This window comes from Siphateles boraxobius, unplaced genomic scaffold (genome assembly GCF_051911475.1).
Source record: "Siphateles boraxobius isolate OS27281-9 unplaced genomic scaffold, OSU_SipBor_1 11, whole genome shotgun sequence".
NCBI classification, from domain to species: Eukaryota; Metazoa; Chordata; class Actinopteri; order Cypriniformes; family Leuciscidae; genus Siphateles; species Siphateles boraxobius.
Window position 1 is genome coordinate 9,936,441 of NW_027508711.1, and position 23,870 is coordinate 9,960,310.

The 23,870-nt window shown below is 39.9% G+C and overlaps 2 protein-coding genes across 15 annotated transcripts in view; one reads left to right on the plus strand and one right to left on the minus strand.

Moving 5' to 3' along the window:
- Positions 1-16,482, plus strand: part of amot (angiomotin) — a 36,171-nt gene extending 19,689 nt beyond the window's left edge. For all 10 annotated transcript variants that reach the window (XM_077195797.1, XM_077195805.1, XM_077195845.1 and 7 more), the window contains 10 exons: positions 175-1,171; positions 1,755-2,277; positions 2,948-3,092; positions 4,839-4,931; positions 5,099-5,244; positions 6,597-6,746; positions 9,384-9,574; positions 9,892-10,271; positions 12,145-12,396; positions 13,296-16,482. In XM_077195797.1, the coding sequence (XP_077051912.1) occupies positions 175-1,171; positions 1,755-2,277; positions 2,948-3,092; positions 4,839-4,931; positions 5,099-5,244; positions 6,597-6,746; positions 9,384-9,574; positions 9,892-10,271; positions 12,145-12,396; positions 13,296-13,396 (2,978 nt within the window). In that variant the 3' untranslated portion in view covers positions 13,397-16,482. The remainder of the gene's footprint in view (positions 1-174; positions 1,172-1,754; positions 2,278-2,947; positions 3,093-4,838; positions 4,932-5,098; positions 5,245-6,596; positions 6,747-9,383; positions 9,575-9,891; positions 10,272-12,144; positions 12,397-13,295) is intronic.
- A 69-nt stretch (positions 16,483-16,551) lies between these two features.
- On the minus strand, positions 16,552-23,540 carry LOC143702275 (mitochondrial fission factor-like). Of its 5 annotated transcripts, XM_077195907.1 has the most exons (9): positions 23,242-23,422; positions 22,719-22,915; positions 21,496-21,605; positions 21,379-21,416; positions 21,132-21,226; positions 19,893-20,045; positions 19,490-19,555; positions 19,215-19,290; positions 16,552-17,211 (listed from the first exon to the last, which is right to left on the minus strand). In XM_077195907.1, exons 1-8 carry the CDS (start codon positions 23,355-23,357, stop codon positions 19,232-19,234), a joined length of 834 nt encoding a protein of 277 aa, XP_077052022.1. In that variant the 5' UTR covers positions 23,358-23,422; the 3' UTR covers positions 16,552-17,211; positions 19,215-19,231. The 5 variants fall into 5 exon arrangements, with proteins under 5 accessions (XP_077052022.1, XP_077052033.1, XP_077052043.1 ...); XM_077195918.1 differs by lacking the exons at positions 21,379-21,416; positions 23,242-23,422 and adding an exon at positions 23,450-23,540; XM_077195928.1 differs by lacking the exons at positions 21,379-21,416; positions 23,242-23,422 and adding an exon at positions 23,520-23,538.
- Positions 23,541-23,870: the final 330 nt, after the last annotated feature.

The following is a 23,870-nucleotide window of genomic DNA, read 5'->3' on the forward strand; positions in this document are numbered from 1 at the left end:
AGATTTCAGGCAGTTTTCTTAGAACATGCAGAAGATTTTTCAATCTCCTTCAGCCTGTTTACTTTTATTTCAGCTTCTTAAACTGACTTCTTTGTAACTTCTTCATTATTGTATAGCTTGTGATAATAGGTAGTGGCTGTGTTTATTCATCATACATTGGTGTTTTTTACACAGGGAGTGTGGACCGTGCCCGAAGCTCCTCCTTCCATGAGGTGGGTAGGTCACGGGAGCTGGAAATGAGGGCGGCAGCCTCAGTTTCCGAGGACACATCAGGCAGCAGCGGTAGTGGCCACACAGTTCTGCAGCGGCTCTTGCAGGAGCAAATGCGCTATGGCGACGGCCGAAATTACATTGCCCTGCAACAACAGCAACAACAACAGCAGCAGCAGCAGCAGCAAGGTCCAGTGAGTGGATACCCGGGCCCTGGCAGCCCAGGGGATGAGCTCTCGATGGTCCCTCACATTGCGAGGCAGGAGCCTCAGGGCCAGGAGCTGCAGACAGACAGTGGCATGGAGAAGCTCAGCACACGCACTGCGGGAGGAGGAGGTGGTGGTGGCAGTGGCGGCAGTGGAAGCTGCTTGAGCGGCCAAGGGCAGAATCCCGAAGATCTACCCACCTATGACCAAGCCAAGGTGCAGTCACAGTACTTCCGCGGTCATCAGCCCCAGCAGCCTCAACCACAGATATCCCCGTCAGTAGGTGCAGCATTTTATGTGACTGGCCTCAGCAACCCTAAAGTGCGACCCCCAGAGGGCAGGTCCACGGTACAGAGGGTGAATGGAAGCAAAGTTCACCAAGACGACGGGCTCAAGGATCTAAAGCAAGGCCATGTACGTTCACTCAGTGAAAGACTAATGCAGCTCTCTTTGGCCACCAGCGGGGTCAAGGCCCATGCGCCTGTTACCAGTTCACCACTTTCACCCCAGTTGCCTCCACCTGGACTTCCAGGAGATTATTATAAACCCTCTGGGCCCCAACACAGGGGTCCACCACCAGACTATCCATTTAAGGCAATGCCCTCTCCACCCAAACAACAGCAGCAGCACCAGCAGCACCATCAGCACCAGGAGCCTGGACACTTCTACCCAGACCACCGTGGCACAAGCCAGCCAGCCAGAGCTGACATTCCTCACGTCCGGTACCAGCCACCACCAGAGTATGGCTCTTTCCGGTGAGCTAAAAGAGTGCTTACAAAGCTAAAGCTATAGAGTTCAAAGCTATAGTGTGGGCTGTATTATAGGACATTTGTGGGAACTGGAACAATACACCTCAAAACACAAATTCCCCTTACATTCCCTGAGTTATCAGTTGTTGAAAAATTCCAAATGATGAATCTTAAAACAGCCCTTCCCTTCGATGCTGGGACATGTTGTCAGGAAACCAGTTATGGGAAAAAGCCAGTTTTGCCTGTTTCCCTGAATTCACTTAGCTCAGAGCTAGTGTGTAACATTTAGCAAAAGAATGCATTTCTAATTCTAATAATCATTTACATGTCACAACATGACAGTTTCTCTATTATGTTGCAGAGAACCAGGAATGTTGACCTGTGAAAAATATTTTTATGAACGGTTGGAATGCTTTACATACTTTGGACAAGTCATTGTTTTCCAACAGTGATTTAATCTGTTAAAAGAAACCGTTGGTTATGCACGTTTATATTCAGCCTAAAGTATTTGTAGGTCACTGAAAGTTCTCAGTGTTTACACTTTTGTAATCAGTCAAAATATGAATATTTATTTCTCTGCCCTCATTAGGTCAAGTAAGGAGAGTTCAAGTCACTCTCAAAGGTCTGTCCATCACCATAGCCCTTCATCTTCTGTTACGTCAGGGGGCTCTCTCTCCCGTGCTCAGTCTTCCACTCTCAGCAGCATCTTGGCTTCTTCCCACCATCCTCCACATATGGGTCACCAGGGAGAGACCTTCACCATGTGTGCTCGTAGCCCACAGGGGCCCGGTTCCCACCAAGGTGATCCATACGGCCCAGGTCCAGGTCACCCTCCCCATCAACGCAGCCATGTGTTCCCTCATGATCCTTACGGGTCAGCTCCCAGGGGCCTACACATGCACCAGCACCAGTACCACCAGCACCACCAGCAGGGCTCCCAGCAGCAGCAACAGAATCCAGGACAACACTACTCACATCCACACTCCATGCAGGGGGACCCTTACGCCATGCTGGCCCGTGCCCAGCAGATGGTGGATATGCTGTCCGAAGAGAACCGCTTGCTTAAGCAAGAGCTGGAAGTGTGTGGGGAAAAGGTGTCCAAACTACAAAAGGTTAGAATGTCTTTGAAGGCTCACATTATATTTTGATTATGTCAGGAGGCAGGGAAATGTCTCCAAGTAAAGTTTTCAGAACAACAACAGTTTGGCTAGCTAGCGCACTGAGTTAACAAAAGCATTCAGCAGTAACCTGTTTACAATTTGGTCTTCTGTGGAGATTCTTGAGGAGATATGGGAAAAAATGCTGAATGCTGGTTTCGTTCTGGTCGTAACGGGTGCCACAGACATGTAACCCATATTGTAACAGTTCTCAAGTCTGTGTAAATGTGGGCCAGTTCAAGATAGGACAGTGTTTCCCAGTTTTGTTCCTGGAGGCAAACCAACCAACAGTACACATTTTGGATGTCTCCCTTATCCTACCATCTATTTCTGGTCTTTAAGTCTCTACTTACAAGCTAATGAGTTGAATCAGGAAGAGTGTGTAGTGTTGGTGTGCCTCCAGGAACAGGGTTGGGAAACCCTGTAATAGGCTCTCAGATCGCCAAGTATCAGCTCTGTGAGCAGCACTATTTTGCCACAGAAGGGGTAGAAGAGATTTGAAGGTGTTTTTTGGAATGGACAAATAGGTTTTATTTCATGCAAAAAACCAAAGGCTACTTTCCATAATGTATCCTTTTGAATTTCAAAAGGCCATACTTTCTATAAGAAATCTTTTTACTTTCAGCTGGAGACTGAAATCCAAATGGTGTCTGAAGCCTATGAAAACTTGGCCAAATCATCCACAAAGAGGGAAGCTCTTGAGAAGACCATGAGAAATAAGCTGGAGATGGAGGTGCGCAGGGTACATGATTTCAACAGGGACCTGAGAGGTGAGAACAAAGCAAGATAATTTAATGGAAAAGCAGGTTTTCAGAGTATTAGGAGAATATTATGAAAGGAGTGTCCATGAATTGTAACTTGCGACTATATAACATCTTATGAATAAGCAGTGACTCCAAAGCATATTTGTGTAATTTTTATTATATATTTTGCACTAAAGTTTTAGTTTGTTTTAGTTTTCCGTGATATGCATGACAATCATTGTGGTTGACAGGATGAAATGGATTCCTGGATCTTAGTAAGATATGACAGGTTGCAGTAGAGCAGAGTAGCAGAGTAGAGCTACCAAATTGTGTTAACATTGTGTATGAACATCAGATGGAGAAACACTACAGGGTCAGTAAATGAGAACGTTGCGGTGGTCCCACCTGGCTCCAACATTCTGTCCTTCCTATTCAAAGAGGCTTCTTATTCTTCTCCAAGTTCAAAGCATTTGAAGTTTCATTCAGTTTGCTTTCTTTTGTGTCATATCTTGTGGCTCTGTGTAGTTTCTATTGGAATCCAAAGCAATAGTCTCCTCTCTCATTTTTCTGCTGCTGTCAGCAGGCCCGCTCTGCCAGAGTGTGGCCACCTCTACGATCATGCCTCACTGTGTTCTTTAGTCCAGCAGAGAACAGAGAACCCCTGATTTATGGCAGTATGCCCAGACTTTGTCCACAGGGAGCTCCAAGAGTTTTACAGCAAATTTTTCTTCGCTCTCTTTTGCCGTTCTTTCTTTCACCCTGTGATTCTCATATATTTTGTCGCCTGATATACTACTACAGATATTGTTCAAGCATAGATTTTACTAAAGTAGATTTCTTGCAATCGATAATTAGTGTTGTTTGCAAAGGCATCCATCAATATTACTCTTGATTATTTTTAGGGTCAGGCATTTCAACAAATCCCCAATCATAACTATTAAACTTGGGTGCACATTGTCCTAATATGTTTGTGCTAGGGACACAAATGAGTTGAGGGTCAGTAATACTTTTTGGCAACTTCTTGGCAACCATTTGTAGTCTCATTTATATTTTAAATCTAGATAAGATTCTTAATTTTATTGAGAGGCACTGAGGCACAGTGGGGGAAAGGCATTTGATTCTGGAATGCTCATCTCACAGTCTGGTTGACTTAACACGGGGGAAATATTGTTTTAACGTTTGGCCTGCTTCCTTGATGAATGGTTTGCCATTTAAAAAAAAAAAAACCAGCAACCCCTTCTATATAATGGCCCTTTTATCTGGGCCAGTTTTTGACTTAACAGCACAGTGTGAATTATTGCAAGACCGCTCTTTGGGAATTGTAAAATAAAATGTAAATATAAAATATTTGTTAGATTTTTGTTTACCAATTTGCTGAGCAACCAGTCCAGAGTCGTGGAATATGAGCTACATATACTAGGGTGTTTTTGGTAGGATGGAGAATAGTGAACTAAGCATATGTTGAAATAATCACGGCTGTTTGTTGCATTTATTGTGTATGAAGTAAATATCAAATATTTGTATTTTGCTGTTATTATTTTGGAAAGCCTTGATTGTGGTTTTCTTTTCAAAGAAATAATAACCACATTTGTTAATGAGATACCATATAAACTTTCACATGGATACATTTGATCTGTTTGACACACATGGTCTGGTTTTGGTATCCTATTTTCTAACACTGATTTAATCTCTCCCACAAACTTTGAAGCATTGTCATATTTTTGAACTATAAAATCAGGGGAAAGTATGATGGTATTGTCTTTTTTTCAATAGAGCGAATGGAAACGGCCAACAAGCAGCTTGCAGCAAAAGACTGTGAGGGCACTGAGGACAATCGCAAAACCATCTCACAGCTTCTGACTCAGAGTGAGTGGACCTCTACATCTAGTAGAAATTTAGCTTTCTTGAAGCCACTGTGATGCACTTGTATTAATCATGGGTTCGTTTTTAAATATTATTTATTTGTAAGCAAATATCAGTTGCAATATGTTGGGAAAGAAAGTGCAGAATATCCATTTTACTCCATTTATCAGATAAAGAGAGTCAAAGAGAGAAGGAGAAGCTGGATATTGAGTTGAATTCGCTTCGCTCCACCAACGAGGACCAGCGCAGGCACATTGAGATCCGTGACCAGGCCTTAAACAATGCCCAAGCTAAAGTGGTCAAGCTGGAGGAGGAGGTAAAGCTCACTAATAATTAAGGGTACCCGTGTAGCTCTTTAGGAATTCTTTCTACATGCTTTGACTCACTCTAAAGCGGTGTTTTACAAATTTACGACGTATTCATACTTTTTAATAGCCATTTTTTAAACATTTTATGAATTTAAAATTGGGACACCACCAAAACAAAGCAGACATTTAGGTTCCCATGTTCATATTTTCACCTACATGTTAACAAAATTCATTTACATTTTATACAATTTCTGTGACCATATTTCTGCGTTTATGTATACGTGTGCCCCCTTGTGGTCCTATTGTACATCACTATCTCAAAACTAAAGAAATCTCAAATGAGTTCTGTTTTCATTTATTTATCTATTTATTTTGGACAGGTAATTGCTGAATCATGCTACCACCCAAAAGAATGGCTGAGGTAGTTTGCCTGTTCGGCACATCTTAGAGAGGGCTTGATATTTTCCAGATACTACACAGTTTGCTTTAAAATGAACTGTCCATTGAACAATACAGCAGAGCAGAATGCATTTTGGGTAATAAACTAACATCTGTCAATATTTTCTGCTTATGAGTTTCTGTTGTTAGTAAACAGTGGGTGATCTTTATTGAGACCAGCATTAAATGGACATTTCATTGAGTCATAACCCACTTACCCCCAAACACATCCCTGTGGTTCTCCGCCACAATGTTTAAGCTCAACCTTCTCAAGTTCTTTGAAGTCCTTCCCGTCAGCTTCTCATCTCTGCAGTTAAGATCTTCAAGCTTGAGTGAACTGTTGGCTGCAACTTTCTTTGAAACCACAGAACATGTACTGAGGCCAAAAAAAAGCTTCAAGAAAAAAACCTTCAAACCGAAGTAGCGTTGATGGTTCTGAACTCTGCTCATGAGTGTTTGTAACAGTTGGAGTCTGTGGTTGAGCTCTTCTGGCGTGCTCCCAGATGGCCTTTTGGCCATCGATGAACGGGGGGCACACCCTTGTGTCCCAAAATGCACCGGGCTGTTCCACTTTTGTTCTACCCTGTCACAAACGCCCGCTTGTTCCCTGAACAAAGCCTCTTGAGTTGTCTGGCATGAAAGGACTTGAAGATGGCTGAATTCTTGCCCTCTCCACCCACCCCTTCCAAATGGGAGCCAAATACTTTAACACTTGCTCTCTCACTCTTCTGTGTTATGATGCCCCCCCCCCCCCGAAGTAATTTGGGGCATTCATTTTGGCTGCAATTATGGCCACTGGTGGTTTTGAGAGATGTAGAGGAGAGAGAGGTTGAAGGATACAAGGAGGCATTGTAAGGTGGATGGGGCTTCTGTGTGCAGCGCGAGCAGCAGCGTCTGACCTGCATTCTCTGTGTTTGTATAGCTAAAGAAAAAGCAGGTATATGTGGAGAAGGTGGAGCGGATGCAGCAGGCTTTAGCACAGCTTCAGGCCGCGTGCGAGAAGAGAGAACAGTTGGAGCATCGGCTACGCACTCGACTGGAGAGGGAGCTGGAATCACTGCGAATGCAACAGGTAAGTGATGCACAAGCTTACCTCGAATTGGCCAGATCGTGGAACAGAACTGTTTGTTATTATAACAAACTTATTTCCAGCAAAAGATAACAGTATTTAGATGTATATTTTGTGAAATATATATATTTTTTCCTCTTTAAACCTTTCCCCAGACCCCAGTTTGAAAACCCTTGTATTAAACTGCTCAATGCAACCAATTCCTCTTTTCACACAAACATCCATTCATGGATGGGTCTCAGTTGTAGGCAGCAAGAGCTCACGCTGTCTTTGCGGAGATGAACTGTTTACCTACGTACCCTCTTTCTGTCTGTCGAATTTTTACTGACCCCTAATCTGGAGGAAAGGTTGCAACTCAGCCTGCTTTGTGAATGTGTGTTTGTGTTGAGAGAAGAGGATAAGCAGGAGTAGTAGACAGCTGTATTCTTCATTAGGGGCCCAGAAACTGGACATCCTTCCTCTGTGCTGTTCATTCAACCTGGACACCTGAAACAACCTTCAGATGAGATAAGAATACTTAAAACCAGCGGTACTCGAATGTTAAGTGTGGTCACATTAGCGAAATTTATAGACAAAAAAATGCCCATTGTCTATTGTCAATCGTGTAGCTATATATGAAGCACCACTCGCACAGACGTCACTTTTCAAACCAAGCAGATTGCTGTTAGTCAACACAGCGAATCCTCATGACCAACATGAACCTGATGTGATATCAGTGTGGGGAAATCTTATGCCTTTACGCGAAATCCCTGAACACGTGGATTCATATTGAAAAAACTGGATTTTGCACTTGTAAATTTGCCGAACAACAGCAAATGTGACCGCACCTTTAGGCCGTGTGACCACCAAAGCGTTTTTTCCCGAGGCTAGCATATTTTCCCAATTGTTTTCAATGGGAGCGACGCTGTTTTAAAAAGCCAGCAGCGTGGTTGAGGCGCTGAGCGTCTATTTCACACTGAGCTCTAAGCTCTCTACGTATTTTTTTCTGGTCGCCTGAGAGTGTTTAACTTTGGGAAAAACAGAGTGCTCCTCACTGTCACTTTTTACCCACCCGTCCAATCACGGTGGAGAAGGGGCGGGTCACATACAACACCAACCAACCTCCACATTCTGCTTGTACAATATCAACAGATGACAAGAAGCGTAATAACGGAGCATAATCATTTAAAACAAGAGCCAGAGCAATCTATCTGTGAAATGACATACTAGCAACACTTCCGCTGATATTCCGTACCATAGCAAGCAAAGCTTCTTCACTGAAAAAAACGCTGCGTTGCCGAAGCACTCTCAAGCGTCTACAGCTAGGTATTTTCAGCTGGCTAGAAACGCTCTGGTGGACACACGGCCTTAGACAAAATTTGTCCACTTGGCTCTTGAAGAGTCTGTCTGCAAGGTAGTTAAAAATGCCATAAATTTGGTTATTAAAAATTAGATTGCTTCATAAAGACACACTTTGGCTTTGTTGCAAAACCTAGTGGGCTAATCTCACTGTATACTGAATACTAGACCGCTAACATTCCAACCAAGATTAATCCTCATAAGTGATTATTTGTAATGCTGTACATAGGCAGCAATTCCATACAGCACACATATAGAATCCCTCACAAGAGACTCAGCTCATGATTGATCAGCATTTGCTAAGCTAATGTCACAATACTCAAATAAGCATAAAAGACACATTTTTATAAAAAGTTTACACAGTCCCCCACCCCCCAAAGTACAAATTCCCCCTCGCAGGCAGCAGATTGCATTGGTCCACGAAATTAACTCCACCTGTCAAGAAAAGTTCAGACTTCATGTTTAGAGATATTAGGGATAAATCAGAGTAATGCTATCGATCAGGAAGGGCTACCAATGTTATAGAGTGGAATAAGCTTAGGTTGAAGGTTAGGGGTTTAGTACTTGTTTCAGCATTGTGTAGGCAATCAGCACTGTAATTGACATGACCAATGAGATGAATCGGCTGCGTAGGCGGGGTTTGCACTTAATTGATTTGGGGAAGAAATTACACAACTGACTGCAATTAGTTTCATTCATGATAAGTTGCTAAACTACTGATGCGGTAGACTCGACTTCTGTACAGATTAATTCCGATAAAGTTTGAGGTTTGCATGTTGCCAAGCTAATGACTCGGGGCGCCATTTACACAACACCGTTTTTAACTAAAACATAAAAAATTATATGCATTTTGAATGTTCATTTACATGACAACGACCAAACGCAATATTTTGAAACCGTTATTGTCTGTCATGTAAATGGTGAAAATGGTGATGTCATGCGAATGCCTATTACGTGTTAAGTCTAGGCGCATAGTGTTTCTTTAGAAAGTGACATCAACAACTACTGGCCTGACAGCAGAATGCAGCATTTTTTGTCGTTTTCCCGGATCCGTGTGAACAAGGATAATTTTGATGTTGTCGTCTGTATGCATTTTTTTTTTTTACATTTTTTTTAGAACATTATTGTCATGTAAAGGTACCATTAGGAAGCATAAAACATGCAGCACAGGCAATCAATCAGTTTAGCATTGATGGCAACTCTTGTTATTGTTTTGTCTAGCTAACTTAAATGGGAAAAATAGCTATTTTTAGCCAGAATTGAAGATTTCTTATTGGTTCTTCCTCTCTCTCACTCTCACAGAGGCATGGTGGTTCTCAGAACACAGTTGGTCCTGAGTTCAGCACAGCGGCTCTAATGGAACACCTGAGAGAAAAAGAGGAGAGGATTTTGGCCCTGGAGGCCGACATGACCAAATGGGAACAAAAATACCTGGAGGAGAGCGTGATGAGACAGTTTGCGCTGGACGCCGCTGCTTCTGTGGCCACACAAAGGTACACAAGTTCATAGCTATACACTAAGCCAACACTGTAGAAATACATAGTAAGTTATTCAAGATTTCTCAAGGGTATCGTGCTGAAAACTAACACTATATTTTTAACTAAAATGGACATAATATTGTGATTTGGCAAAACAATAACACTAAACTGGAACTATAAAGTGCAGTACGAATGGGAAACAATAGAATGTGTGTTTATTTAGCAGATGCTTTCATTCAAAGTGATTATGAATACTGAAACTACATAAAATGAAACTAATTGGTGTTAAATAACTAATTAATTTTGTGTGTGTTAACTTCTAACCTATTCAGAGACACGTCCTCTGTCATCATCAGCCACTCCCCCAGCAGCAGCTATGACACTTCGGTGGAGGCACGGATCCAGAAAGAAGAAGAGGAGATCCTCATGGCCAACCGCCGCTGCCTGGACATGGAGAGCAGGATCAAGAACCTGCACGCTCAGATCATAGAGAAGGACGCCATGATAAAGGTGCTGCATCAGCGCTCGCGCAAAGATCCGGCCAGCAAATTAGACACCCCGGCCATGAGGCCCTCCAAGTCCCTCATGTCCATCGCTATGGGCGCGGGCAGCTCCAGCGGCTCCGGGCTGCTGTCACACTCTGTGGGCCTCAGCGGGAGCAGCCCCATCACAGAGGAACGCAGGGAAGACCGCAGCTGGAAGGGCAGTCTGGGTACGTGAGTCCAGTGTGAGGGGAGAAATAGATCTGAAATTAACTCTCAGAGAAGCCCCCAGTAGTAAAAAAGTAATACAATAATACATATTTTTACTAATATTGTGATACTAAAAACTGGAGTAATGGCTGCTGAAAATTCAGCTTTAACAGCACAGGAATAAATTACATTTTAAAATATATTCAAATAGGAACCAGTTATTTTAAATTGTAATCACATGTATATTAATAACATTACATTAAACATTACAAAAAAAACTTTTGGCCGGTAGTATATATACCATTTTAATCTCCCAGCATGCCAAAATCACACATTATGAATCTCAAAACATGAATTTGTATACTGGAAGAAATATTGCAGTGTTTTATTATTTAGGTCTATATGTAAGGGATAATTCATGGTCTTAATGTAGAACGTGGAGGCAAAGAACCACTCGTTTAATGCACATCTAGACGTGGATTATCCTGCTTATACCAATGTCATTTGTCAAATGACAACAACTTGAAGCTTTTATTGATGTTTGCAGCGCAGTATTTTAACAGAAGAGTAAAAATTAGTTATTTTCTTCAGTTACATTCTGCTTGCTTTGAAACAGACAGAGATGAAGAAGTAAAATTACATTTATTTTACTGAATGAATTTATAGCATTTATTGAGAGAAGGAGATGCGTGTGCGAATAACCTGCGTCTGTTCAGCGTCTCTCTATTAACAATGAAGCTGTGAGTTTAATAACTTTACTCCCTCGTTGCTGATAAATATAATGTAGCGATTCAGTTGCAAAACTATTTTATCAATAAAAGTCGTGGGGCAGCGTTGAGAAGTTTCTGAGTTTCTGTTTGAGTAGTGCTATCTCTTAGTGACGTATGTGTGTGAACACTTCATTAAAAATAGCGCATTAATATAGACCCCTTTCCAGTTGGTAAACATGGTGACGTTTTTTGTGGGCGGAGCTTAGGTGGTTGCAGAACGATCCCTCTGGCTGCTTCCCTAACGTTAGTATGCAAGTTTTGTTAGGTTGTTTTTTAACAATGACTGGAGAAAATCCGATTTTATCTTAATGTGCAAGGTCACTCACAGCCCAGGACCGCGATTTTATTTGCAAAAGTTAATTTTAACGGACGGAACCAGATTGGCCGACCCATAGCCGTTACACGCTCACTCAATGATGGACGATCTGACAGGATTAACGTTAATGCTAGGCTACCTCCGGTTGAGTGACCTGACTTCTACACCTATCCGATAGAGAAACTAAGGGCATATAAATCTTTAGATGCCTAGAATTATGTGATGAATGGTCACGTACAAGACTTGTGTGGTACGATCCGCAGTTCTGCCTAGCCAGCGCCAAGAAGACGACAATGTAAAGAGTGACATTACGGTGCAATTTTAACGATGTGAATATTTTCTAGAAATAAAAATTCCAGATACAGCATATTCATTTTTCATTGATTCTTGCACCCAACAACACAACAAGATGACATTTAATAATAATAATAATTTAAGCTCCTTATTATGTAGCCGAATCTGTGCTGGTTTGTATTGGCCGCCTGCAGTTTTCCCTTTGTTTTGCCTCCAGCTAGCGCCGTGATGTAACTGTGACGTCGGCTCGAAATTGGTCTATAGAACAGTGATTAAACTGACTGGAACTACCTGTGCATTGAACGGTTTTATTGCACACCTTCCAGCAAATCATAATTGAGTATTCAGACAGATTCATAAAAGCACAGCTCGGAAATTGTCATTTCCCAATAATTTTAAAGCATATGTACTTGTATACCAAGTTATAAATGTGGTGAAATTTTGCAATATGATCTATTAATGTATCCTGTCTGTTTGTTCACTCAGTCTGAATTGCTCCTCTTCATGTTCCAGGTGTTCTGCTCGGCCCAGAGTTCAGAGGCGACTCTTTGAGGACAGGGTCCATCTCCTCCTCTCCATCTCCAGTCCTGCCCTCCACCCCGATGCCAGCTGCCACACACTCAAAGACTGGCAGCAGAGACAGCTGCACCCAGACAGAGAAGGGTCAGGAGGCCAGCAAGCCAAGCACACCTGCCCTGCAGAGCGTTCCCGGACCCAGCCGGATCAGCAGCCCGAGCCCCGTCTACATACCCGACCGCATCGCCGGTACAGCTCACACAAGCGCACACACACACACAATCATGTTAAAGTGTGTAAACCTGTGCGTTTCTTCTTTGTTTTCATTATGGGAAACCAACCCAACAACCTCTAATGACTGGTTGAACAGCATTGAGCTAAATGTTTGTCTTTCCATGCAACTGGTGAGCCGTGGAAAGCAAAACAGAAAGGACAAATGGATAAAATTATAAATGAAATAACTTTAAAAAATAAATTATTCAGCAATACATTGAATACGCATACCGTAACTTTAATATACTTCTGTGATGAGCTTGTTTTTAATTTCTAAACTAAAATTAATTTTGATATTTTTTTAGGGGTCCATAAAGTAAGAAATGTCAGGGTGATGCAACTGTCCTGATGTAGTTACGAAGAAAAAAAGCCTCATTAAAAGAATGAAATTCTTAGTTTGGCACAACTTATTTTTATTTCTTAGATAAATGGACCGAAGTGGTTTTAAAATATTATAAATATTTAAATTATTTACTGCATGTGGTCCTGCCAATGTGCATGCAGAGGAAAATAAAGTCTGACTTCTTTACGATAAGGCAACGCTAGTTCAGATTGTAAAATGTCATATGGTGCGACTCAAAAACGTAATATTTATGAATTAAAAATAGATTTGTGAAAAATATATATAAAAACATTTTTGAAAATAATACTTGATGTGAACGCCTAGATGTATTCAAGCTGTAAAGAGAATGTTTTTACTTTTACTTGGTCGCACCACATTACTTAAAACCTTATTAGACCAACATGAATACTAAGAGTACATTTGAAAGAACGTAGCACAAAACTAGCTTTTTTAAAGATTTTCTTTTCTTTACCTTGGACACTCTTATTTACCATTGACCCATAAACATCTGCATTTGTCTTCGTCTCTACAGATGTGCCAGTGTTTCACACCAATACATTAGAGAGGAGAGCGCCAGTGCAGTCGCTCCCGCCACAGGACGTGGACAGCGAGATGGTGGAAATACTCATCTGATCACACACACATTGATAAGGAAACAAAGCAGGTGAAGGAATCCTTCCCTCCGTTACATTTTCACATCAAGATGTCGAGACAGTTGTTTAGGAACAAACTCTTTAGACAAATCAGCAAACAACAACATTCGAAATCAACACTTTTTTTGTACAGTATTGTCTGGTGGAATTTTCCCCCCTCCACACCCTCGGACCAAATGTACTGCCATAATCTTACATTTATTGCACTACTTTGTTTCTTTTGACTTCTTTTTTTGGGTATGCAATTGTTTTGTTGTGTATATGTACTAATAATACAAGTGTGGCACTTGCGTATCTAGAAAAATGGTGGGTTGCCGGACAGTTGTTATGTGTAAATACTGCATTGGAATACTGTAAATCTGAATGTCGTAGGGACTTTTTTATTCTAGGACGCAATGTTTGTACGGCACGTTCTGTACGGTTCACAGCGCACTGTTTAAGAGCAATGGACCAACAAGCATTCACCTGTGTGTCCAGATGCTCAGAAGTATGTGAAAGTATGAGTGACCCAACTGGTTTTGGGTTTGTGTGAGAGTCTGTAGTTTTTCCAATCGTAAATAAGGTCTATCATTCCACAAAGGTGCCTTGGTTGAGAGGTACCACACACACACACACACCGGACTTCCAGGTCTGTCTTTTCACAGTTTGGAAATCCTCCAAACCTCTCGTTTCAATGTGATAGTTACTCCGAATTCATTTTTTGATGGCTTTTTTTGCCCAGTCTTGGTTGCAAGACATTTAACTCTTGACCAAAGGAATCTGTATAGACAACGCAAATGTTTTAAAGAAGGGCCAAGCAATGATCCTCAGGTTATTAAGAGGGTCTAAATCAGGGGCCCTGCTCCTGCAGAGTTTTTTTAATTAAACACACCTCAACCAGATAATCAACTTGCAGGCAGGTGTGTTGAGGCAAGTTGGAGCTGAACTCTGCAGGACAGTTGCCCTCCAGGACCGAGTTTGGACGGTGAACAGGATTTTACCAAGTACATCATGTTCCTGGATCACCATATTTGTTGATCCTGGAACAACATTCTAATCAACCAATCAGATTTGAGGGACAAGTTTACTGTTTGTCAAGTTTAGGCTTGCTACCAGTCAGGTGCTTCTACATCAGTGTTATTCACCTATCATTTCCCTCTGATTAGGGATATGGTTAGGACTAAATTTACGAACCGGAATGTTGTTCCAGGATTAACAAATATGTGTATTCAGGAACATGACTTTCTTGGAGTTTGGACACCCCTGATCTAACCTAACTCAAGATTACACGGATGTGTAAATGAGATTCTTCCGTGAAATCAGGAAATATCTATGAAACCATCTGATTTGACTGCTTTCATTATTTTCTCATGTGCTTCATAGTTTGTGGAATTTCCTCTGAGTGACCCCCTGGATCTAAATTTGCGAGAGATTTTCTTTTGCTTGACTTAGTCCCTGACGTCAATGTGACGTCTGTTCGACAGGTCCGTTTTCATCTGGAACATGTCGCATTCATTGTCTGCACTTCTCAAGCACACTTCTAAAACGTTCCCTGGCAGACGTTACAACAACATTCAGCTGATTCATTTGTGAATTCACTCGTGTTTCTCAGGTGCTTATACCCAAATATGACCGTTAATACACAATGCTGTCCAGGTGATGCTTGCGTTTACTGGGGTTGTTTGGTGATTTGTCATTTACGCATAAATGAACGAGCAAGCTTAAGTTTCTAAAGCTGGTCATTATTTCAAAGAACTCAAAAGCATGTATGAATGACTACACTACCGTTCATACTGACCCAAAACTTTTGAGCAGTTTAAACTGGGCACTTAACGTATTCTGCCAAATCATGAGGTATATAATGCCACCTTGAGAAAGAGATCCGTTAGCATTCCATTTCCTCTCAAAGGTCCTGCTGGTGCAGGCAGTGTCGTTTTGAGCCAATCACCTGAGCCTAAAGGTCATGTGACTAATGTGGAGCCATTACATGATGATTTCAAAGACACAAGGCTAAAGAAATGAGATCCTACATAGTTTTATATTTACAATTCAGTTTTTGGTTAAACAACCACATGTATTTCCCTGAAAATTAGATTCCATAGCATTTGATGTCATGGAAACAAATTTCACTGTAGTTGATTTCATATGGAATTAGTTTTGAAACGTTGACCAAATCGAATTCATTTACAAGTATTAAGTATTTGAGCACAGTCAGTCTCAGTTCAGCACAATGTGTGCCTCGGTACTTGACATTTTGTACACAATCAATCTTTTATCTCATTTGCTTGAGATAGAAACTAGTTCCTTCCTGTCTTTCTGTTTTAAATAAAATCTGAAAACATTTCCGGTATCGTTAGATGACCCATTGTCAAAACACTCAACGGCTGGGTATTTAAGACTGTTTCAGCAAGTTTGAAGAGCACTCATCTAATTTAGGCACAAACTAAGACAACGGACCTGAGAGTGGACTGAGACAAAGGTGGGACAAAATGCTGATAAACCCACATTACATTTAAAATAGTTCACGGTCCACAACAGAATGCTTTAAAAGTGTCTACATCCAGAAAAAGTTCAACTAAACAGAGTTAAAGTTTAACCTCACTGTGAGGCTAATCTAGTCTGGATTTCATGAGCACATTTATCAAGTTTGTTCCACCTCAAGCCTCAGCGTTGTTATCTAAACCTATCTTGATGGTCTTGCTACATTTGATACTTTAAAGTTTGAGCTTCTAAAGGAGAATGTGTTTTAGTCCATCTCAGGACGAATTACGTGAATGTGTTTTTGTATTATTGTTTTGTATAGCATCTACCCTTTTGTCCCATCAATGGGCACTTTACGTATTCTTTTTCCTCACGAGGACTGTTTTCATTCATTTCACTAGTATTTGATTCATTACAAAATGTCACTAGTTGCTGCTTGACAATTCATTTGAATTAAATGGTATTCCTGTTTATCATTTTCCATCTTATCTCATGCAGATGTTATATAAGGCTTTACATATTTCATTTGGTTTATAGTCTAAAGCGTTTCAGTACCTTTTTTTTTTCTTGGTTAATTTAATTTTTTAATAAACTGATCCAATTGCATCATTTAGTTGTTTTTTGACCGCCATCAATGCAATTAACTGCACGTTAACATTTAGAGAATGAGCCATCTGAAAATAATTAATTTTTATTATTTTAAATATACATTCATCAGGCTAGGCAAATCTGTTAAAATGGATGAAGGCTAATCAAGTGCCTAATTGGAAGAAAAAGAAGAAAACTAAATATAAACCCTCATATTTAGACTCATAACCTGCAAGGCTTATAAAGCATGCAGAATCTCATTTACATAGCTTGCAGAATAAATCAAACACACAAAACAAACTAGCTACTACTAGTCTGATCAAAGAGCCAAAGAAAGATGGCATTACTGAATGACATCATCTGTGAGAAAAACAAGCTCGAGTTCCCTTAAACCACTTGTAGACCAAAGTGACCCGCGTCACTATCATGATCTCACGACGCACATATAATGGATGGTGCAAACATTTATGCCTAATTCTGAATACAGTCCTCTATAGGAGTTTACCATAATTGGGATGGAATGAATGCATCCATGTAAATCACTGGAACACAAATATGTGCACAGTGTTGTAGATGGCGGGCTCTGCTGCTCTTGTAGTGTTGTGAGGCGAGCCGTCATCTGCGCATCCACAGCCAGCCGTTGATCAGACAGGCAGACAGTAAGAGAGAGAAGAGCACCAGCTCTGTCTGTCTGCGCTCTGTGTTCTGTCTCTCCAGACCTGCTACCCTCCTGCTCATCTTCACCACCTGAACCAATCAAAGCCAAGGAACACAATCAATGTGATAAACAATAATATACAACATACAGGGCCCTATGATTTCTGCGATGCGGAAAACGCAGACGGAATCCAATCATAGAAAAGGAATTTTTGATGAATAAATAAAAAGCTGACCGGTACATTTAAATCACGATATATAGTCTGGTGTCTGTGTATATTAAACCGCAATAGACTATTTAAATATGAATCCTACATGTTCTGTGTGAATGAATGGCACAGACGAGCAGTTTCATTTCCCACACACACACTGAAGCACGCTCACGGTGTTTTCAGCCTCTGCTACACTATATGAGGACATGAATGCATGAACTTCACCTCCAGAGCCACTCTGAGAGTCACTTCATGAGCACTTAATGGTTTCATTTAAGAAAAACTATCGTCATATCATGAACGCAGTAGACACTCAACCCTGATAGCACACTATCACGGAGACGTCTATTTGATGTGCGTGTTTACATCTGAAAGACGTATTTTTTCATATGCAATACATCTAGGATGTTTCCTGTCAGATGTCAAATAGACATTTAGAAAATGTCTTTAAGATGTTTGATTTAGAATGCATGTAAAACTGACATCTTAAAGACGTCTATCAGATGTTAGTAAACAGCAGATGCTCCAGATGAAGTAATCTTTAACAGACATCTTGCAGACGTGCGTGTGCTATCTGGGAAAGGTCTTCACGCAACTCGTCAAAATAAAAGTTCAGGCAAAATCCAGAAAAATAAAAACGGAATTTGGAAAATCATTAAAAAGGATTTCATTGGGTATAAACTAGTTTAAAAAAATATTTGTGGTCTATATGTTTTTGAAAGAAGTCTCTTATGCTCCAAGGATGCATTTATTTGATCAAAATACAGTAAAAACATATTACATAACACAATACATTTAAAATGAAATTTATTCCAGTGAATGTAAAGCTGAATTTTCAGCATCATTACTCCAGTCTTCAGTGTCACATGATAATATTTCTATGGAAACCGGGACACATTTTTTCAGGATTCTTTGTTCTTTTACAGAAAAGAACAGCATTTATTTGAAATAAAAATATTTTGTAACATTATAAATGTTTTACTGTCTCTTTTGATAAAAGTATTCATTTCTTTAAAAAAAAAAGGTTACTAATAATAAACTAAAAAAGCCAAACCAATATTTTATGGGAAAAAAGAACCAGCTCATAAAGAGTTATTTGCTTGTGAATTAGACTAAATTCCTTGGGCTGTACGTTTGTTTTTCTGTCATTTGGTTATTGGTATTTGTTACCAAACATTGCTAGTAATAATTTGGTAACATTATAAACTCAAAAATATAATAATAATGATAAATACATTTTAAAAAAAATCAGTTTCTCTAGTTACCAAATTCTAAATGACTAGTGAAGTGACAGACCAAAATATCACAAGGTCAATTAATATGGGTCCAAATCCCATCAAACCCATAACGCATCAAAATTAGTATGTACTGTAATAATGCAACATTATGTGTCAACAACAGATTTGCATATTACTGTATTATGTACACTATTCATATAATACAATATTCTATATTGAAAAACTGGCAACACTTTACTATAAGGTTTCATTAGTTGACAATAATGTATTACCTAGCATGAACTAACCATGAGTAATACATTTGTTACTGTTGAAAGTAACATTAATAAAAGATTAATAAATGCTGTAGAAGTGCAGTTCATTAGTTCATGTTAACTAATGAAACCTTATTGTAAAGTGCCACTGAAAAATTGTGCAAAATCCTCACTTCCTTATTTTCATATTTTACACATTTCTATTTTTGTGTAGGGTGAATTTTGTATGTCAACCATACACCTTTTTACATACACAATATATAAATGTATGTGTAACGTAAAATGATGTATGCTTGTCATAGAAAATGAACCTAACCCAATGGAATAATACAGAACCTGGGTCTCAGTGAAATCTGAGCTTGTGGTCGGCGTGAAGCTCCAGCACTGACCTGTCTGCGGAGCACCATCAACTCAACAGCAGTTCCTGTGTCCTCTTCAGGACTGAGCCAGAACTCCTGCGAGGCACTGTGGGACGGAACGTGGCGTTAACAAAAACACTTCGACATCTTTCAACCGAAACGTACTGAACGCCCTGCCCTCCCTTCCATCACTGCTTTAACTAATTCAATGTGCTTCCTCAACACTATCCGTTATGATAAAAGACCCTCCATTAACAGCAGCGTCCCACTATTGAATGCATGGAAACTGCATGAGCCACTGTCACCTTGTCCTGCTCTGATCAGGTTGAACCTCCACAGCCTGAGAGGGATGGTTTTCCGGGTAACCAAACCTTAAAACACAAGAGAGACACCAGGAACCACAGCAGTCCACATTGAACATGATTTTGTGAACAAATCCATTTTAAAATGAGTAGAAAGGCGGAACTAAAAGCTCAAAGCTTGTTAGTTGCTCAGGTAAAGCAATAGAAGTGAATCCAATCAAAGCCCAAAGCTCTGATGTGAATCTGCAGGCATGAAAGTGCACAGACGCTGAAAGCCAGGCAGGAAACCGAATTGATGCAGTTCGATCAGAAACAACTAAACAGCATGGGTTCAAAGGTCAAAGCAAACAGCTGAGGGCTGAATACGCCAGGTTAGCGGGAAGGGGAAAAGCATGGCGTGCGTCACCTGGAGGAGTACTTTCGCAGGAGTTTCTGGGACGCCTGCTGGCCCAGCTCCCTGGCGGCCTGTAGCATGCTCTGTGGGGACAGCAGATTGGGCGGGATAGAGGGACGCCCCGGGGGCTTTGGCGGGGACGGGTCTGTATGTCCAACACCGCGGCTATTGCGGACAGGGGTACGGACATAGAGGGGTACCGCTGTTATTTAAAGACTGATACTAGGATAGCTGTAATACACAAACCTGACAGTCTTTATATGATCGGGTAAATAAGCATCTTCTTTAGAGCAGAAGATGATGTGAACTGACCAAATGTCACAACTAAACTCTCCTGCCCTCTAGTGGATGTTAAGTGGTAGTGAGGGGTGTATATAAAGAATATGAAATGATGAACACATACTGTAGTACTTCTCTGAAAATGTTGTATTAGCAATGAAATTTTTTTTTAGGCCTGGTTTCACAGACAGGGCTTAGATTAAGCCAGGATTAGGCCTTAGTTCAATTAGGACATATAGCTTTTATAAATGTGCCTTAGAAAAACATATGTGCAGCTTGAGACAACAATGGCACTGAAATATTTTAAGATTTGCTTTCAGTTAAAACAGCTAAAACATGCATTTTAGTCTGGGACTAGCTTAAGCCTCGTCTTTGAAACCAGGGGCTAAAAAAAGCAGTAAAACTGAATTTAAAACAGCATTTGCTAATTCTTTTATAATTATGTATACTGCTTTTATGAGCTCGGGATAATTGAGAGACTGCATGGAATGAAAAATTCATCTGTCACACTGTAGGACCATTTAAAATGAACTAGCAAAGGCGAAAATGGGGAATAAAACAGTGAAATGCTGACCTGTTACCTACACGTCACTTAAAAGCCTGATATTGAGAATAAAAATCAATGTACCATTATGTCAACTACCAATATGTATATAACTGGATTCGTTTACATATAAACATATTGCACAAAAATAATTGCGCAAAATCATTATACATTGTATATTGTGTATTATGTATATTTACAGAGATTTGTATTAAGAAATCTATTGTGCAAAACCCTATATATATATCAATTCTAATTCTGAAAAGTACATTGGTGTGTGTGTATATATATATAAATATATACACACACACATACACACCAGTGTACTTTCATTGTGGTCAATCATATTTGTCAGCTTCTTTGTATTTGACTATAACACTATAATGATTTGATTCCCACTAAGTGCTTAAAGAATGAGCTGGACTTACGGAGACTGGGAGCGCAGTGTTTGTCTGGTGTGTGTGGGCGTTCCCGGCGGGGTTCGACCGAAGGCCTGGTCACTATAAGACCTTCGCAGTGGACTCTGCGTGACATTACAAGGAATATCATGAAATGGTCCTCATTGATATTAATATATTTTGTTAAATGGTTCTAAAGTTATCCTGGAACCATTTTTAAACCATTCTATTAATAATATAATATAAACACATAAAAGAAACTGATTGGTCACTTTACGTGTATGTCAAGCTAATCTTCGGTGTGAGTGAGAAGATCTAGGACAGAATAAACTGCCATTTATGGACCTTTCTGCCATGTAGTCAAAGGTCTGACTGTGAGGTTGAGTGAGACTACCTGGACTGGCTCTCTCATGAACACCTCCCTGTCCCAGGACGCGTGCTGCAGGTCCCACATTGATGATGTGTGTTTGGAGAAAAGAGGTCGTGGACTCATATCAGGAGCATCTGTTTAAAAAAAAAAAGTCTTTTAGATTTAAGAGGACATATTTGGAATAATTAAGATTATGTGTTTCTGAAAGAATCTTATGCTCTCTTATGCTCACCATTTATATAATAAAAAATACAGTAAAAGTAGTAATATTGTGAAAATGTACAATTTAACTGTTTACTACTTTACTACATTTTAAAGGGGTCGTGAATTGAGAAATACAATTCTTTGATCTTTTGAGATATAAGAGGTAATTTAACTATCAAACATCCTTTTTCACTTTATTAAATAGAATGAACTATGAGTTCCTATAAGAATGACAAACAACAAACGACGGTACATTCATATAATTCTGCTTAAACGAAACACCGCAAGTCATCCTTTGTCAATTATAAATGTTATAACTCAAATACTTATGCTTTATATATTTTGGTTGTGGCAAATAGTTTATGTAATCTGCATAAAACTACTACTATGTAACGAGATTTATTTCAACATTGGAAGTTTAAAAACATGAAAGTTATTTTTATATACAAAACTGTTACCCAATCATAGCAAAGGGCGTTTACTTCCAAGTCTTGAATGCGGGACGCCCATCAAAATGAAGTGTTTCAAATAGAGGGTCAAAAACATAGATAGAAATAGCTTATTACTTCTAAATTATTATATTTGGTTTAATTAATCTTACTAACATTATAAGTGGACCTCAGAGAACATTATACAATTTTTTTTAGTCTAAAAAATACCCCTTTAAAATGCAAATTATTCCTGTGATGGAAAAGCTGAATTTTCAGCATCATTACTCCAGTCTTCTGAAATTATGTTGATTTGGTGCTCATTTGTTATTATTCTTGGTGCTCAATTATTAATAATGTTTTTTTTTATCATCATTAATGTTGAAAACAGTTTTTTCTGCTTAATTTTTTTTGTGGAAACCATAAAGTTTTTAATACCCCTAACCCCAAACTTTTGAAAAAGTTGACAAACCATAGCTCTATAAATAGAAAAAATAAAAAAGTATTGCATGCTCTATATTGCATAAGAACATGCAATTGGTGAGAACATGCAATTAATAATTTTTGTGTTTATGGAGCTGTGGTGTGATTTATATTTGAGCAATAAGAAAATACCTGTTAAGGCCAGTCTGTCTGGTATGTGCATGCTGTAGGCAGCAGCCAGATCTTCCGGTTCGTGCGCGTGACGCGCTGGACCGACCCTCAGCCGCTCGGGCACGCGCATCCTCTGGCTGATGGCCTCAGTGAAGTCGCGCTCGCGCATCGACGGACCGTCACCAAAATATCCCGTAGATGCCATGACTAACGTTACCCTAATGCCAGTAAAGAGAATTAGACCAACCGCCTGGCTTCACATCAAAAGTTAAGCTGCGTTAGGTGAGCAAAACAAGCACACGGACTAAAATAGATTAGAATATAAATTCTTGGTAAGTAGCAAATATTCAAGATAGAGGCAATTTGCTGGTTATATATTATGAGCGGTCTGTGACCCATGTGATACAGGTCAGCCATCAAAATAGTTCACTCATCTTGACCTACACAGTCTCCTAGATAGACGTCGATACTCACTAAGCAGTTTAAATATACAGTTCATATTTCTATCAAAACACCGGTCCGAAATCCGAATATAAACAGACACCTGTTGATTACAGCTCGTAGGGCTACATTTTTCAACTCGTACATGGTAATGTGTCCACGAGTCACGACTCGGTCTAAACGGTTTGGTTTCGGTTTTCCTGACAAATTTTTGAACATGTACTAGCGACATAATATAGGCAGATCTTTTAAGTGTCTTTTTGGCGTAATATAAACATTCATTTAAACTTTAAACAAGCTGTTTAACCAACCTTAATGCGGTTCACGGCGACTGACGTATGTGACGTCGTGTTATTGCGTGCAAAAGTGGGCGGTGCATACCTCGGCGTTAGCCAATCAGAAAACTCTTATGTGTTTGGAGGCGGGACTACTGCTTGTCCAGCTCAGTTCCAAACAAACCTGTTAGGAAACAAATCGCTGACATCTGCTCTAAATTACAGTGAATTAGTACATTCATTTTCTTAATTAAATAACAAACCGACAAATATACACAGCGTTTAGGTTCTTTAATAGACTATTCTCCAAAAACAGCAGAGCTTGCTTTTACAAAAAGGAAATTGCCACTTGACTTGGACCATTCGGTTCTCAGAAGTAACATACATGTAAAATGTTGTTTTATCTATTTTATTTAACAATTAGAGAGGATTTGGCCATACATCCATACTTCGGAGC

Excerpts from the sequence above, each read along its gene's own strand:
- LOC143702275 (XM_077195896.1), bottom strand. The coding sequence starts at position 23,357 with ATGTTCAAAAATTTGTCAGGAAAACCGAAACCAAACCGTTTAGACCGA. Across the intron at positions 22,916-23,241 it reads CTACGAGCTGTAATCAACAG|GGTAACGTTAGTCATGGCAT; the intron begins GTGTCTGTTTAT and ends TACTGGCATTAG. Across the intron at positions 19,556-19,892 it reads CTGCGAAAGTACTCCTCCAG|GTTTGGTTACCCGGAAAACC; the intron begins GTGACGCACGCC and ends TTGTGTTTTAAG.